Source organism: Miniopterus schreibersii (assembly GCF_964146895.1).
Source record: "Miniopterus schreibersii genome assembly, chromosome: 5".
Taxonomy (NCBI): domain Eukaryota; kingdom Metazoa; phylum Chordata; class Mammalia; order Chiroptera; family Miniopteridae; genus Miniopterus; species Miniopterus schreibersii.
This window is the reverse complement of record NC_138106.1, coordinates 64960137-64976507: the sequence shown is the minus strand read 5'-3', so window position 1 is coordinate 64976507 and position 16371 is coordinate 64960137. Positions and strand designations below refer to the sequence as shown.

Sequence of the window (16371 nt, the reverse complement as noted above, 5' to 3'; positions counted from 1 at the left end):
ACATTTAAATTCCACTGAAAGGATAGCCCTCGATTTTCTAATTTTTTGGTACCTATAGAGATTTACAAATGGGGGAAAGGGAGAAAAAGAGAGAGACGATGTCATTAAGAACAAAGTTTTGAGCAAACTGTACTGGTTTATTTACAACTGTAATTTATAAACATTAACACAAACATCTTTACATTAATATTGTGTAAAAAGTCCCATAGCTGAAATGGGCAAAAAAATGAGACTTCAGGACATTTCTAAAGGGAGTGCCAAGAAAAGGAAAAAAATGCAAAATAACAGTTGTGGGGAGAGTTATAAATATCAATTATTGCACCAGGAGCAATTTCATGCACATGTCTTCAACCACTCAAGTAAACTTTTAAATATTAGAATAAAATACGGTGACCTATGCTGCCTTTTATTCACTTGATTTCCATTAAGTAAATTAAAATAACTTCTGCAAACAGGATATGTCTAAATATCTCTCCTATCACCCCTTAGAGATAATCCATCTCACTTTAAGATGCGGAGACTGAAAGGACTTGCTAGTTCCCAGACAGATTTCACAAGTTATTCCATGTCCTCAAATGTGTTTCTGGATGTCTCTTACCTAATGTGTCTAATACGGACCTCAATAAAGTTGAGGAAGCTGTAAAATAAAGCAGATCACTTTACAGTTTTGTCATATTAAGAAAATAAAGAGTTTCAAACCACTGGAATTTTAGTAACACAAGACAAAAACCAAAGAAAAATGTCAGAAAGTGATAAAAGCAACTATAGTTTATACAGTTCTCTGATTATTTGGCTTTTATTTAAGTGGATATTTGTGGTCACAGACCATAATCTCACTGAGGATAAATCAGTGTGTGTGCTCAACACCTGTCTTAAATATCCTAAATCAAATATTCCATTTGTAATAAAGACCAATGGCATTTGTACAGATACGATTCTGTCCTCAAAATGTTAACTGTAATCTTAACATACTTATATTGCTTTTAACTGCTCCATAGAAACCATCATGATGAGTTTAGTATCTGAAGCACTTCGTGTTCAAATTATTGGTTAATGGTGCAAAGACGATGTTTGAAAATTGATGTTTCAACATTTCACTGGCTGGACTGAATTTCTGAGTTGGCTGAATTCTCTAATTAAAAAGATTTCGCTCTTTTTAAGAACAGAAACAGCAACCTAATTATTAAGCTATGTAATATTTTTTAGTTTCTGATACTGCTCAGTGGGTAAAACCAAACGTGGCAATTAAAAGGGTCTCTTCAACTAATTCTATCTCTAGTTTTCAGTGAAGACATTGCAAATATATATGTATATGGTTGTTTTTTAATCTGAAAGTGATGTATGTTCCCTTAAAACAGCTCTTCAAAACAGAACTGCATTCTGCTCCCTTAGTTCATAAGGGCACAGGGTCAGTTACTTCAAAGTCATTTAGTAACTGACTTTTATAATTAACCATTTTAGAAAACCAAAAAGAAAATTAAAAAAAATGAACTGTCCAGAGATTGATTATAATAATTTAAACTTTTAAGACCTGCTATTCAAGCATTCCCATAAGCAAATGAAAGGTCTCCAGTTAGTATTCAGTTAGGAAAATGTCCATGTTTCTCTTGGTTGCCTTAATTTCTTTTGAAATAATTTTCTTTTATATATTAACTTTCCAAAGCATCCAACACTTTCATGATCTGTTGTTTTATGGCTTTGGTAGCATCTCCCGCATTTGGAATCAAATACCTATGGGGAAAAATATATACATATTAATACAGAGCTTTCCCTTTAGAACTCAGCCTAGGTGTCACTTCCAATGGGAAGCTTTCCCTGACCTACAAAGTCAGCAGAAATGCCCTCCTCTGTACTCCCCATAACTTATATTAACATATACTCAAAAGCATATTTGGAAAGAAAAAATCTAAATGCAAAGCAAGGTGATTTTCTGTGTAGCGTACAGCAAGGTGGAATGAGCTGCAGATCAGGAGTTAAAAGGGCTACATTTGGTTTTATCACAAGTAGGTGTGAAGATCTGGAAGTCATTCAATCCCTCTTGGCTTCACATTTTTATTTATAAAATTAAATATGGCTTAGTTTCAGGATCAGTGTGCTTTATGGCCCTGGTGCCATTCCATGAACTGTTTGTCACTGGTCCATAATGAGACAAGAAAGAGCTTATACCAGATTGTAAATGAATTACACCATTCAGCACACTGCTTAGGTTCACTGACACCTTCTTAAAACAAGAATTTGATGAAAGTAAAAACATTGCCTTACATTCTGAGGCACCCTTCTTATTTGATTGCAAACCAGCATTTAGTGCAGCACAGGTATAGATTATTCTTAAAGGCCCTTCTGTCAAAAAGTTTATTTAATATGCTACAGCACCTACTAAAATTATGTGCTAATGGCTAAACCACAGATGACTAAGGATTTGGAAGAAAAAGACAGCAAAGAGTATGAATAAAAGTGGTTCAAGTACCCTCTTCCCCCAAACAGAGAAACCAACCATGTTTAATAATGAACTAATTCAATAATTCAGACAATATCATCCTCAGAAAATCTTACCTTTCAATTGCCAAGATTTCTATTCCTGAAGCACTGCTGTTTCCATACTTGAAGGTAATTAGGTCAGGATGTTTCTTTTTGGATGTAATTTTAACCACAGAATTTAGTGCTTGTCGAGACTGTATATAAGCCAATCCTTTCCGTGAAAGAATTTCCCTTAAACAGTACATATGTGTTGCAGTAACCAACAGGTGACTTGAGAGGGCAAAAAAGGCATTAAAAAACAAAAAGAATGTTTTTAAAATGTCATTTAAAATAGCTCTTACTTCAACAGTCCCAATTATAAAAAATGTTCAACTCCAGATGAAATTACTTTTGAGTTAAAACTACAAAGGTTCACTATAAACAAATAAGCTACCTAATAAAAGCTTTTAATTTCTTACCCTTATGTTTTATTAACAGATAATCCTGATAACATTTTATAAAAAGTACAATACAATTAAAATAATAGATTTAAAGTAACAGATTTTTAGAATCTATTCTATATGGTATATAAAATATGCTACCTCTCATACTTTAACAGTAATGTATATATTCATAAAGTATTCTCATTCAACATACCATAGCATATGCCTAATATCAAAGACCACTAAGCAATAGTTGGGCTGCCTTACATATTTTATAATATTCTGTAACTGGATCCTGAAGACAAAATTGGCACAGAATTAACACTGCCCTGCCCCCCACCTTGTGTCTCAGCTCACTTTTATTACAGTAACAATACTCATACATTTTAAGGTAATACAATAAGAAAAAATATCAGATAAGCCCAGAATGTGGGACATTTGGCCAAACAATAGGCCTTCACGCAAAGGATTTACTCATCATGAAGAAAGGGGGGAAAGCAGTGGTGCGGGCTATAGTACTATGTATCTGGGTGAGATTAAATAGATATAATAGGCAAATACAGTGTGTGAACCCTGACTGGATCCTGGATCAGGAAGTACAAACAAAGACTATAAAAGATACTTTGGGGGCACTCTGAAAAATTTAAGTATATGGTCTATATGCTGAATCATGTTGATTTTTAAGGTTTTTAAAGGTGATAATGCTATTGGAGCTGTGAGATTATCTTGGGAGATTTATACTGAAGTGTTTAGGGGTAGTGTCATATCTGTAACCTGCTTCTGAATGGTTTGACAAAAGGGAAGTTCATGTGTACATGTGTATGTATATACATACATAAACAGAGATGGGATAGTGTGAAAAGAAGTTAAAACTTGGTGAATCTGCCCTGGCCGGTTTTGCTCAGTGGTTAGAGCATCAGCCTGTGGACTGAAGGGTCTGGGTTTGATTCCAGCCACGGGCACGTACCTCGGTTGCAGGCTCGATCCCCAGCCCAGGTCGGGGTGCACGCAGGAGGCAACCAATCGATGTGTCTCTCTCACATCGATGTTTCTCTCACCCTCTTCCCTTCCACTCTCTCTCTAAAAAGCAATGGAAAAAATATCCTCAGGTGAGGATTAAAAAAAAAAAGCTGGTCAATCTAAGAGAGGCTTATAAAGGTGTTCAATGAACCGTTTCTTTTTCTGAAAAGAAAGCTGGCTTTGCCCATTTCTTATAAATTTTTTTTTTTTAAAAAGGTGTTCAATGTACTGTTTCTTCAACATTTCTTGTTTAAATTTTTCAAAATAAAAAATTACATGAAAATATTTCTAAAAATCAAGACATAAAATACATATTAATGGCGGGAAATTATATCTTATTGTATTTGGATAAATAAAATTTCTTCTGTAATTCAGTTTTATATTATTAACTTCCCTAAATTCAATTTTACTTCTGAAGACAATTTAAAAGTACCTGGGAAACATGTGTCCACTTTCTTTCACTTCTTTACAAGGGAAATGATGCTTGATGTCTGGCTTGTTTATCCAAGTCTGAATGTTTACAACCTCTTTTCTGTCATCATCTGACATGGAAGAACTGTCAATTTCATCTATAAAGAATTTAAAGTGTTAAAAGTGAGCATTACCAACTTTGATACATTTCTTAACAGCCTGAAAAACAATTTCAGTAGTACTTTGAACACATGGTTGAAAAAACCCCTAATCAATTCTAATCCTGCTACTTTATTTCCTCCTTATGCTACTGTTACTAATACAGGAATATTGTTATGAAAAGTCACTTTATATGGTAAGAAAGAGTGAGGTGAAAATACTGAGAATACACTTTTAAAAGATTAAACTATCTGAGAAATTTAAACTTTTTTGATTTAGATATAACTTTGAATTCTGACTAGTCTGTAGAGAGATAGCTGAATTGTCCAACAATAATAAGCACCTATCTAGGGGGCAAAATTAGCAGAGTTCTTTCTCCTGCTGGTTCCTGATTTTAAGGAAATAACACCACAAAAAAAATCCACCCTGGGATAGATAAGTAAAAATCTATGTGCTTTCATGAGAGAAATAGACAACATTCTAATTATTTTGTTCTTCTCATTTATGAAAGGGAAATTACAGTCCCTAGGATTAATTATACATATTAGTCCCTTTGCTTTTAAAGAAATACTTCAAAATATAAAGACACATAATGAAAAAAGGAAATCTCACATATCTAAACACTTCTAGCTTAAATTAAAAAGTGAAGCCCTCACATATCTCTCCCCAATCACATTCCCCTTCCCTTTCCATCTGACTAAGAAACACTGACTATCTGAATTTGGTGTTATCAATTCCATACTTTAACTATATTTGTATATAGTTAGTCTTTAACTATATATGAATATCCCTAAAAAATATAGTGTTTTGTATTTTAAGTAAAATTTATATAAATAGTAGGCTGTTCAACTGTATTCTCTAATGGCTACCCTACTCCCAACATTATAAAATTTATTTATGCTGATACACACAGCTCTCATTTTCTCATTTTCATTACTGTGCAATTTTCCATAGTGTAAATACGTGTGTGTATGACATATGTAAATATACCATAATTTGTTCATCCATTTGCCTCTCCCCTTTGTCATGGAAAGTGTCAAGATATTCAGGGACAGATACATAACGGGAAGATGGCAACAGAGAAGGTGGGGGAAAGGAGCAAAAGAAACAAATTAGAAACAGCAGATAGAAAATCACATTTATACACGATCTCACTCATATGTGGAATATGATGAACAAAATAAACTGATGAACAAAATAGATCCAGAGACATAGAAGCATGGAACAGACTGAGGGATCTCAGAGGGAAGGTGGGGAGGGGGTATGGGGAGTGGGTGGGGAGAATTTAATCAAAGAACTTACATGCATAAATGCATAATCCATGGACACAGACAGTAGAGTGGGCAAGGCCTGGGGGGGGGGAGGGGATGTAGGGTGGAGGGGATCAATGGAGAAGAAAAAGGGGATATGTGTAAAACTTTCAACAATAAAGTTAAATTAAAAAAATAATAATAAAAAAGGCAAAAAAGAAAATTTTAATTTACCTAAATGTAAGTTTTCTGGAATGTGATTTTGTAATATAAGATTAAAATGTCAACTGTGATCTAGTAACCGGTAACCTAGTAATCTTACTGCTAAGAATTCACCCTCTGGATATACTTGCAAAAGTTCATTTTCATACATGTATAAAAATATCCATTGCCATTTGAAACAGGAAAAAACTGAAAAACTACCAGTGTCAATGGGAGAATATTGATTAAATAAATTATGGTATGTTTATATAAATGAAACATAACTGAGGAGGTATATGGGCTAAGATGGAAAATATGCAACATGTATTACTGAGTGGAAAAAGCAAGGTGAGATTTGGGAGTTTTTCATATTTTATACATTTACATACTGTTTTATTTTTTCTAACTCAATACACATTTTAATATAAATTATGATTACCTAACTAGGATAATCTGGCAGAGATATTATGAACCAAAGTAATAAGCTATTTTTAAAAATATAAAGACAACTAACCACACAGAGGATGACAAATTTCCCTGACACAATATCTCCATCTTGTGGCCCTTTAAGATATTGCCTCTAGTTTCAAAAGGCTCTTCAGATGTCTGTTTTGGAATTCCCTAAACTTTGGTCCCACAACTCTCAGTCTCCTAGGTGGGTGGATCAAGGGGGTTTAAATCCAACCCCACAGATTTCAGTACTATTTGCACACTGATGATTCCCAGATTATCACCAGCTCAGACTTGTCTCCCCAGTGAAAGACTCTTATAACAACTGGCTACTCAACTTGGATTTCTAATAGGCAGAACTTAAGATGTTTAAAACCAAACTCTTAATAGAAAAAAGTCTTCAGTCTCTCCTACAGAATCTCAGTGTCTTCTTTTTTAGAGTAGTTGTTTTCTAGTCGCAGAATAATCTCTCTAGTCACTCCTGGCGCCCGAGGAGAAGTCTTTAGTAAGCGTGTTACTGCACCTGTGTCGTACTCTTCTTCATCCCCAATGCTGAACACAGGCTTCACACCGCGGTAAGGCTTGCCCACTCTGTCACTGCTGCTCACATGCCTAAGTTCAAAGAATTTTAGGGGGCAAATAATCACTTAAGAAGTTATCGAAGATTTTCACCAAATATTATTTGAATATTCAAACAAATATAAATGTTCTTTGTCCGCCCACGTACAACCCAGTTTTAGGATAGCTGTGTTAAGGAAATTGAAACAAGATAAGGAAATATGTTAGCAAAAGTGGCAAAAGGACCTGGTGGCTGAATGCTTTCAAATCTGTAAAAATTAAATTTGAAAAAAATTTAATATTCATATTAAAACCAAGGCTTGCCTGGCCAGAGTGTCTCAGTGGGTTGAGGGGTGACCTGTGCACGGAAAGGATGCGGGCTCAATTCCTGCTCAGGATTGAACCTGGGATGCAGGTTCAATCCCCAGTTGGGGCACATAGGGAAGGCAACAAATCAATGTTTCTCTCTCTCCCCCCCTTCTTCTCTCTTAAGCATGTCCTCAGGTGAGGATTAAAAACAATGCCTAGACCAGCGAGGCTCAGCAGCTGAGCATCAACCTATGATCCAGCCCGATCCCCGGTGAGGCACATGCCTGAGTTACAGGCTCAGTCCCCAGTGGGGGGTGCAGGAGGCAGCTGATCAGTGACTCTCACCATTGATGTTTCTCTCTCTCCCTCTCCCTTCCTCTCTCTGAAGTCAATGCTTAAACCTGTGTGGCCTAAGAGAAGTTACTAAACCTCTCTGGATTCTGTTTCTTCCCATTTTTTATTATTGTTACTTTTGTTTTAATATAAACTAAGATTCTACTTCTTATACATAAATGTAAGTAAGCCATGAAAATGAATCTGCTTTTCTTCTTCAAGTGAAAGAAGCCTAACAATATGTAAACTCAAAGTTGGTTAGCTCTGCAAGTATGACCTCTCTTTTTAATATAAAAATTTAGCCTCATTACTTTGCAGGTAATCTCAAGTGAACCAAGTAAAATTCAAGTATTTCAACAAAATACTACGTGTTTCGGGGGAATAGGTATTGTATTATTTGTAGGATAAAGTATGAAAAAGACTTGGGGCTTTTTTTTCTTTGGCATGTATCAAGAGAGTCCAAAGTGTAAAAAAAGATCAAGTTATATGTCTTTACTTAGTCTCAGAATTCAATTCTTCCAGATGCTGGAGAGCAAATATGTATTTGAAATAATTTCCCAATACATTTCATTAATAAAAATCTTATGACAAACTAATTTTGTTGAAAGATGCTTAAATCTTTACTCCTTCTAAAACAATATTCCTCAACAGAAAATCAATGAGCATTGAGTGTATAACCAGACACTTTTGGGGAATTATAAGCTAGGTTAATCAATACATAGTTTAAATTTTGATTAAGTTAAAACCACAAAATCATTTTGATTCCATATTAAAATATCTAATGTAAAATATCCTGTGAATTATCAAACTATTCTCGTTAGAAAAATATTCAAAAACCTATGAAACTCAGATTCAGCTTTTTCAGGCAAAGACAAAGATAGTAACTTTATCTAAAAATATTTTAGTGCCATCTAGATTATAAACTCATGAGACTTAAATTATTGCTTCTATCCTAATAGTAAAGCATAATTAAACTACCTACTATAACATAGAAAGTAATAAAGATGATGTTTATAGTGAATGCTTGAACCAGAGGCGAAGTGTGAAAAGAAAAAAAAAAAAAAAAGCTGTTCACTATCAATCTAGATTTATAATACAATGGAGCTTTTATAAACAAGATTGCTAAAGATTACTGAGATGGTTCTTGAAAGACTGGCTAAAAATTAATAAAATCCAATAGATGGACCTTATATATTTTTAAAGCAGTATATCTATTCTTTCTTAGCAAAAGTAATAACAGAAACATCTACAAAATAGTTTGACCAGGTTTTTACTTAATTTGCTAAGCTCAGGAAAAGCTAATGTTTCATTCTAACATTTCACTAAATAAAATTAGACCAATTCAATGGTTGTATAAGAGAAATAGAAACATGGTTCACAACCATTATAATTTTAAAAGATACAATTTAATAGCCTTAGATAAAATTAAAACAGAAGCCCTGTAACTGGCACTGTGAACGAACAGTCACAGCAAATAAAAACTCTCACCAGTAAGTTGAGAGTAAACTATTGTTTCTAAAAGGTCAAGAGTACATTGTTCCAAAGCTTAACTTACATTCAAAGTATGACAAGATTTTCTTTCAAAATGTTCATAGGTATTGCGATAACTGATATTCTAATTTAAATTGCAGAAAAAGTCTATGAGTATAAAAACTGTAAGGTCATATAGAAGTATTAAGTAATTAAAGTTCTTTCGCTCATCCTAATTGAAGATCCTGTCAAACTTATGAAATCTAATGACAAACACCCCTTCTCATTGGGGCAGAGAAGAGATGGATTATACATTGACATGTTCATCATGACTTAATTTCTTTCAATGAAAACCAAAGGTAGAACTCTAGAACTGTAGTTCTTTGGAACTAATTTATATATTAAGTCACCAACCTAAATACATATATCTTATTAAGCAAAATCCAAAATATTGTAAAATGACATAATAATGTACATGAATTAACAAAATTCTTGAACCATGAATTGTGCCTTTTTCTAGGTACTATAATTTTCTCTACTGTTAGGGTAGGACATAGAAGTAAATGATATCCAAAGCTAAATACCCTGCCAACTCTGAGCCACTTATTTTCTTTGTTTCACCTTCCTCTGTCTCAGAATAAAAGTTGCAGGTTTATGAATTTCTTGGGTATGAATGTACTTGACTTTCATCTGAGGAATGGGAGATACAAAGAAGCATGCAAGAAAAAAAACTTTTTAATGACCAAAGCTAAAAACAAAAAGAAATCAGCATCACATGTACTCCTAAAAGCAGAATGAGGCAAGTTTAGCATTTGAAACAGCTACATGAATTTTAGCCAAGACAGTGTGAGGCTTATAGACAGTATGAAGCATGCTAAAGGAAGGGGATGGTCCAGCAAAGCTGCTCTACTCATCGGCTTACCGCTCTGTACACGTTCTGTCTGGCCAAGGAAGATTGAAAGACATTCTATAGCAAATTGAGGTAGAGGACAGAACAAAATGATTACAAAAACCACAACAGCTTTGAAACAAAAATATAATCAGTTTTTCTAACCCAGAGTGTATATTATAAAGAAAATGTTTCAATCATACAAAGAAAAGTGAAGGGGGGAAAAAAAGCCCATTTCAAGTGATTCTTTAACAAAGACAAGTCTTTGCTATTTAGAGTTATCACTAGTTCATTTAAAAATAAAATTAATGCATTTTAAAATAAAAATGTTAATGTTCATGCTACAAAATGTAGTATTATTACTGTAATTCAGAATGTACTAATTAAAAGTAAAAATGTTAGAGGCTTTTGAGAACAGACATATACTTTAACGAGCAAAAAAAAATCTTTCGTGATAAAACACTTTAATATTATTATCAGTTGATGATTTTAGATAGGATACAATTTTTTGGATTAGTGGAAACAACTTATTCTCTTCTTTACTATTTACAAAAATACATTTAAATGGGAAAAAATGTATTTTTGTATGTGTATGTACTATATACTTAAAGTGACAAATTGTAAATTCCTGACATTCAGTTCTTAAAGTCAAATATTACAACTTTCCCAGGATACTGCAAGTAAAACATGAGAGTGAAATTAAATACTGTAACACATTTCCAAGATCAAGCTTGCTTAGAAACAAATTCTCCACTGAATTATTAGGTTAGCTTTGAATTCTAGGAACAAGAAAGATCAATTAGACTAATGTGTGGACAAAAAATACATTGTGCACTCACAGTTCCAGTAAGAAACACTATAACAGATAAACTTGCTTATTATTTGCTGGGTATGTCCTTCATTTGTAAATCATGGGGAAATAAGGGTCACTTATATTCTGTGAACAAAATTCTAAGAAGATCTGAACTCCTAAACTTAAGAAAATGGATTTCTGCTAATTATTTAGCATGACCAAATTTCTAGGTTTTAAATTCCTGAAGCAGAGGAAGAGGGTTCTTGCTGTGAGATTACTCCATTTAGATGACTCCCATCCATCTGGCATGTGGGAAGCAGCTACCGTATGAAGTGTAAAACATAAAATGACATTTGGGTATTTTTTTAATAAATGGCATGAAAGGGCAGAATTACTTGCACCTTATTCTGAGCACTGGGGGGGAAAAAAGCAATTTGTAGACAAATTTTACAGCAATAAAGCACATCTCACAATTACAATGAAATCTGAAACCATTTAATAAAAAATGTACTTTATGATCCTTTTCTAGAACACATTCAACTCAAATAATAATTTACTGTAAGATACTTTTCTTTAGTTTTAATTACTCATCATAAACTCATATCGTACAAGCAACTCACCGATCTACAGGAGCCGATGTATTCTCAATAAAACTGATAACTTTTTCCCTGACATTAACGGATTTTGTCTTCAAAGCAATAGTCATTTTATTTACTAGTGATTTCATTCCTCTATCATTTAAGCCATTAGAAGATTCACCCTGAAAAAAAAAAAAAGAAATTTCTAAAGAACTGCTCTCCAAATGATTAGCGGATACACTACTGCTAAAGGTTACCTAGATGTCATGGACTGAACTGTGCTCCTCTCTCTCCCTTAAGTTCCTATGTTAAAGTCCTAATGCCCAGTACATCTCAGAAAGTGACTGTATATGAAAATAGGGCCTATAAAGAGGTAATCCAGTTTAAATGAGATCATATGAGTGGGCCCTAATCCAATATAAGTGGTGTCCTTACAGAAGACGGGGAGATATTGGGGTGCACCTGCACACAAAAAAGGCCGTGTGTGGACACAGCAGGAAGGTGGCATCTGCATGCCAGACAGGCCTCAGGAGAAATCAAACCTGCCAACACTTTGATCCTGAACCTCTAGCCTCCAGAACTTTGAGGAAAAAAATTTCTGTTGTTTAAGCCCCATAGTCAATTGTATTTTGATATGGCAGCCCTGGCAAACTGGTATACTAGGTGAAACCATTAAATGAGGATATATATTGCACATATAAATGTGTAGAGTGTGAAATTAGCTTCCTTATTCAAAAGCAATCAAGTTTTTGAGCTTTCCTTAACTCAGATTAGTCTATAAAAATGAGCGAAAGCATCGTCCCATGCACCAAAAGGTTGCTGGTTCGATTCCCGGTCAGGGTGCATGCCTGGGTTGTGGGCTCAATCCCTGGTAGGGGGTGTGCAGGATGCAGCTGATAATGGTATGCTTTCACACTGATGTTTCTCTCTATCTCTCCCCCTTCCTCTCTCTCTGAAATCAGTTTTTTTTCAAAACATGTCCTTAGGTGAGGATTAAGAAAAATGAAAATGGCAAACGTTTATTAAATAAATGGTGATCTCACATGAAGAACTCTTAGAGAATTTGAAAACTTAATTCTCAGAGAAGCCTTATTTGCTGATAATTTGACAATAATTTGCTTTGACTTACAGAGCTGAAGATAAACCTCAATTAATACATCTAATAAAATTTTATCATAACTAATAGGTAAGTGACAGGTGCTACACCTTACATTCACCTGCACATTTAACCCTCATGTCATCCTTATGAGGAAAGTTCTGTTATTTCCATTTGAACTGCACAGATGAAGAAACCAGGGGGCAAAGATCTTACTGAAGATCATGAGGAAAATAAATCGTAGAGATAAAGCCTGAACACCCAGGTATGTCCTACCTATAAGCCGAAGCTAGTAACCATCCCTCTGTACTGCAGTTTTCCTTCTATTTCTGTTTTAAAGAACAATTATTAGGTAGATGAGGACGACTACTTGTTAAAAAAATGATTTATGACACCTAATTTGACTGAAATTAAATACTGAAAGAGTAAAAAATATTTATTGCCCAAATATTTCCAAAATAGAACAGAAATATGAATTTATCCAATATAGCAAAATCCTGCAGTAATGTACTTCTCAAAAACTAAACATTAAACTAATGGGACTGGCAATGGGTTCCTATTTTTCTCTGTGTGACCTATTCTCAAATATCGGTAAACAAAAGTTCTAATCTAAGTTTGTGGTGGGGAGGAGTAGACATGACATGTAGGAAATTCGACCACTGGCCTCAGTATTATCCTGGCCCAAGCTGATTGGGAGGTTCCTAGAATAAGCTCACTTGAGATAGCCAGCTCATCATAAAACTCAGAATTATCTCCATGGATATTTCAGCTAGAGCAGAAAACTGTCACAAGGTGATACCAAGCTGCAGCGGGACAGGGAGAAATGTGAATTCAGCAGGGAGACCTCCTGCACTCTAGGCTTGTAGCCGTGCAGACCTGCTCCATCATTTCATTAACCTCACAATAACATGACTCCTCACTGTACGTGTTCCGGCATTTATATGAATGTGGTGACATATTTGACACATACACTTACATCAACAGAAGAACTGATACTGCTCCTTGAGCCTGAGGTACTAGCAATCCAATGGCCATATCCACTTTCTGGTCCATCCACATTAATGTCTGCTAAATGCTGCTGCAGTGCTTAAAATAAACAAGAAGAAAAACAAAGCCTGACAAATCAAGCCCTTTTGGGAAGATTCATTATGAGAGAAGTGTAATAAACATATCATGGCTAAATGAAAAAGGATCCATAATCACAGGTATTTCTTTCTGCACCTCTGAAAAGGAGTAAAGGGCTCCAAGCCACAGACAGGCTTCCCCTCCTCTTCTCCTTCCTTCTAATGCCCTCTGCACACATATTACTTTTCTTTTTTTTTTTAATCCTCACTAGAGGATATTTTTCCCATTGCTTTTTCAGAGAGAGTGGAAGGGGAAGAGAGAGAAACATGGATATGAGAGAGACACATGGATTGGTTGCCTCCTGCTCGTGCCCAACCAGGGCTGGGGATTGAGCCTAAAACGGCGGTATACGCCCTTGGCTGGAACTGAACCCAGGACCCTTCACATGGGCTGACGCTCTAACCACTGAGCCAAATCAGCTAGGGCCACATATTACTCTTCTTAATTGACCCTAAGGGTGACAGTAACTGTATATATAGACTTGATATTTTCCTTTTTGGAAGGTAATCTTTCAAGTATTAATAGATAACCTCAACAACATTTTTTAATGACATAAGATTAATAGAAAACCTATTGTTACACTTGAAATGAATACAAAATAATACTGAATGCAAATAATAAATTAAAAAAAAAAAAAAAAGAAAAAAAAAAAAGGGAGCCCAGCCAGTGTGGCTAAGTGGTTGAGCATTGACCTATGAACCACCAGGAAGTCACAGTTCAATTCCTGGTCAGGCACATGCCCAAGTTGTGGGCTTGATTCCCAGTAGGGGGTGTGAAGGAGGCAGCTGATCAATGACTCTCTCTCATCACTGATGTTTCTCTCTCTCTCTCTTCCTCTCTCTGAAATCGATAAAAAAATATTAAAAAAAAAATCAATTAACAAATTAATTTTAAAATAGAAAGAAAACCTGCGGTGGCTAATGTTTTATCATAAGAAGACATCAATTAATCTTTGCCATAATTTTAAAAAAAGCAGTCTTAGGCATTAACTGCTACGGAAAGAGGTTTTTCTTGGAAAATAAATGATTCATATCTTAAGGCCAATACTTGCTTAATACTATTTAATAAAATAACCCCTTTTGTAGATCACTCTATGTACGAGCCTCAAAGATAGTTAACAGGCCATTATATATGGGAGATAATAATAAATCCTTGCTAATGTCAACAAAGACCAAGAGAAAATAGGTCCTAATCTCCCAAAAATTCTAAGTTATAACATAACATAATTACCACTTCTTTTTTGTGGTGGGAATAATTACGATCTTGTCTCTTTGCCAGTTTGATGATTACAATACAGTATCACTGTCTATATTCACTTCACTGTACTGTACATTAGTACTCCAGGACTTATTTACTAGTTGCAAGTCTGTCCCCTTAAGTAATCTCTTGTAAAAAACAAAAACTCTAAATCTTATCACTATGACCTAATTCTTCATAAATTCTTAAATATTTGCTTGCACAGATTTTGTCAATTATTTTACTACCTGGATTACCAGATATCAGTGTGTAGATTTGAAAATATCAGCTTATTTGTTCTATTCCACATCAGCTTATTTGTTTTATTCCACTGAGCCAACATTCTTTTTAGCAGCTAATACCTTCAAGTAGTTCAAAAGTAAAATGAAAACAAGACAAATTTAAAAAGCAAAAGTAGACAGAGTATACAGTGAAAAGTATTCTTCCTGCTCACTTCCTACAGGCAAATCATGTGGACAGTTTTTCATGCATCTTCACAATATTTTTTGCAAATATATGCTAATTAAACACATCAATTTATAGAGTCTTCCATTAAATATTTATTTATTTCAATTGCCTTTTATATTTGTCTGTTATTTATGTCCTGCTAGCCTTGGTCTTTTCTGAAAACCCTGAATGACTAAAGAGAGAATATACCCATTAACTAACTTGGTTACTACAAATCAGCTCTGATGATAATATAATATCCACTAAAAAGTGGAGCAAAGGGATTAATAAATTAAAATCTTACCCATAAATCCTCCATTGGCAATGCTCACATATTCTTTGTTTTTCTGTAATGGAAAATAAAATTTAAGTTATGCCAAAATGCAATTTAATTAAAACTTCTGATAATTCTGTAAAAATTGACAAATGTAACATAAGGTTATATGCTAACATTCTCGACTTTGGCACAGAGGGGTACATATATCTACCTTGTGTATTGTAAGGTCTGGTGCTTTGGTGGGAAGAAGGGAACAACCTCATGGCTCTAATAAGACTAATTTTATTTGTGTTATAGTTCCAATAGTGCAATAAAGTCAAATCAAAATCAGTTAAATTGTATTTTTGGATATAATTAGAGTGTTTTTAAAAAGTTTTAAAAGAAATATGAAAGCAAATATTACAGCTCATTATGAAAAACATGACAGATTACAAACTACTAAACATTAATGGATTTAAACAATGATAAACAAAGATACAAAAAAGAGAGATAACTGGGGAGTATTTTCCTCCTGATGTAAGTAAACACCACCCTGGACCTCCTCTCTCCCCTCAAAGTAATTTGATCAAGTCTCTAGATCTAAGTTAATTTCCAGTTTACAGAAAATACCAAGGACAGAACCTGATGAATGACACCACGAGAATGCAATCAGCAAAAATCCAGGTTGTGGGAACTCTATAAGATGAAGTAACCTTTTTTTTCCCCCTCAACAAATACATGAAAGGAAAAGTACTATGAAAGAGAACATATAAATCTATAAATTTAAAGACTTAAAAAGATTTCATCCAAGTGCAATGTCTTGTTTTGGATCCTGGGAAATTCAGGAAACCTGAAAACTAGGATCTTTTTTATGATCAAGTGTAATAATA

General features: G+C 34.3%; 1 protein-coding gene across 2 annotated transcripts in view; it reads right to left on the bottom strand.

Moving 5' to 3' along the window:
- Nucleotides 1-104: 104 nt before the first annotated feature.
- TBC1D23 (TBC1 domain family member 23) overlaps nt 105-16371 on the bottom strand; it is a 51214-nt gene continuing 34947 nt past the window's right edge. The window contains exons 12-19 of one of the 2 annotated variants that reach the window (XM_081137734.1): nt 15530-15572; nt 13394-13503; nt 11364-11503; nt 9984-10028; nt 6915-7003; nt 4354-4489; nt 2554-2748; nt 105-1731 (exon numbers count right to left, since the gene is read on the bottom strand). In XM_081137734.1, coding sequence (XP_080993860.1) covers nt 1650-1731; nt 2554-2748; nt 4354-4489; nt 6915-7003; nt 9984-10028; nt 11364-11503; nt 13394-13503; nt 15530-15572 — 840 coding nt within the window. In that variant the 3' untranslated portion in view covers nt 105-1649. The remainder of the gene's footprint in view (nt 1732-2553; nt 2749-4353; nt 4490-6914; nt 7004-9983; nt 10029-11363; nt 11504-13393; nt 13504-15529; nt 15573-16371) is intronic. The other variant, XM_081137735.1, reaches the window with a different exon arrangement.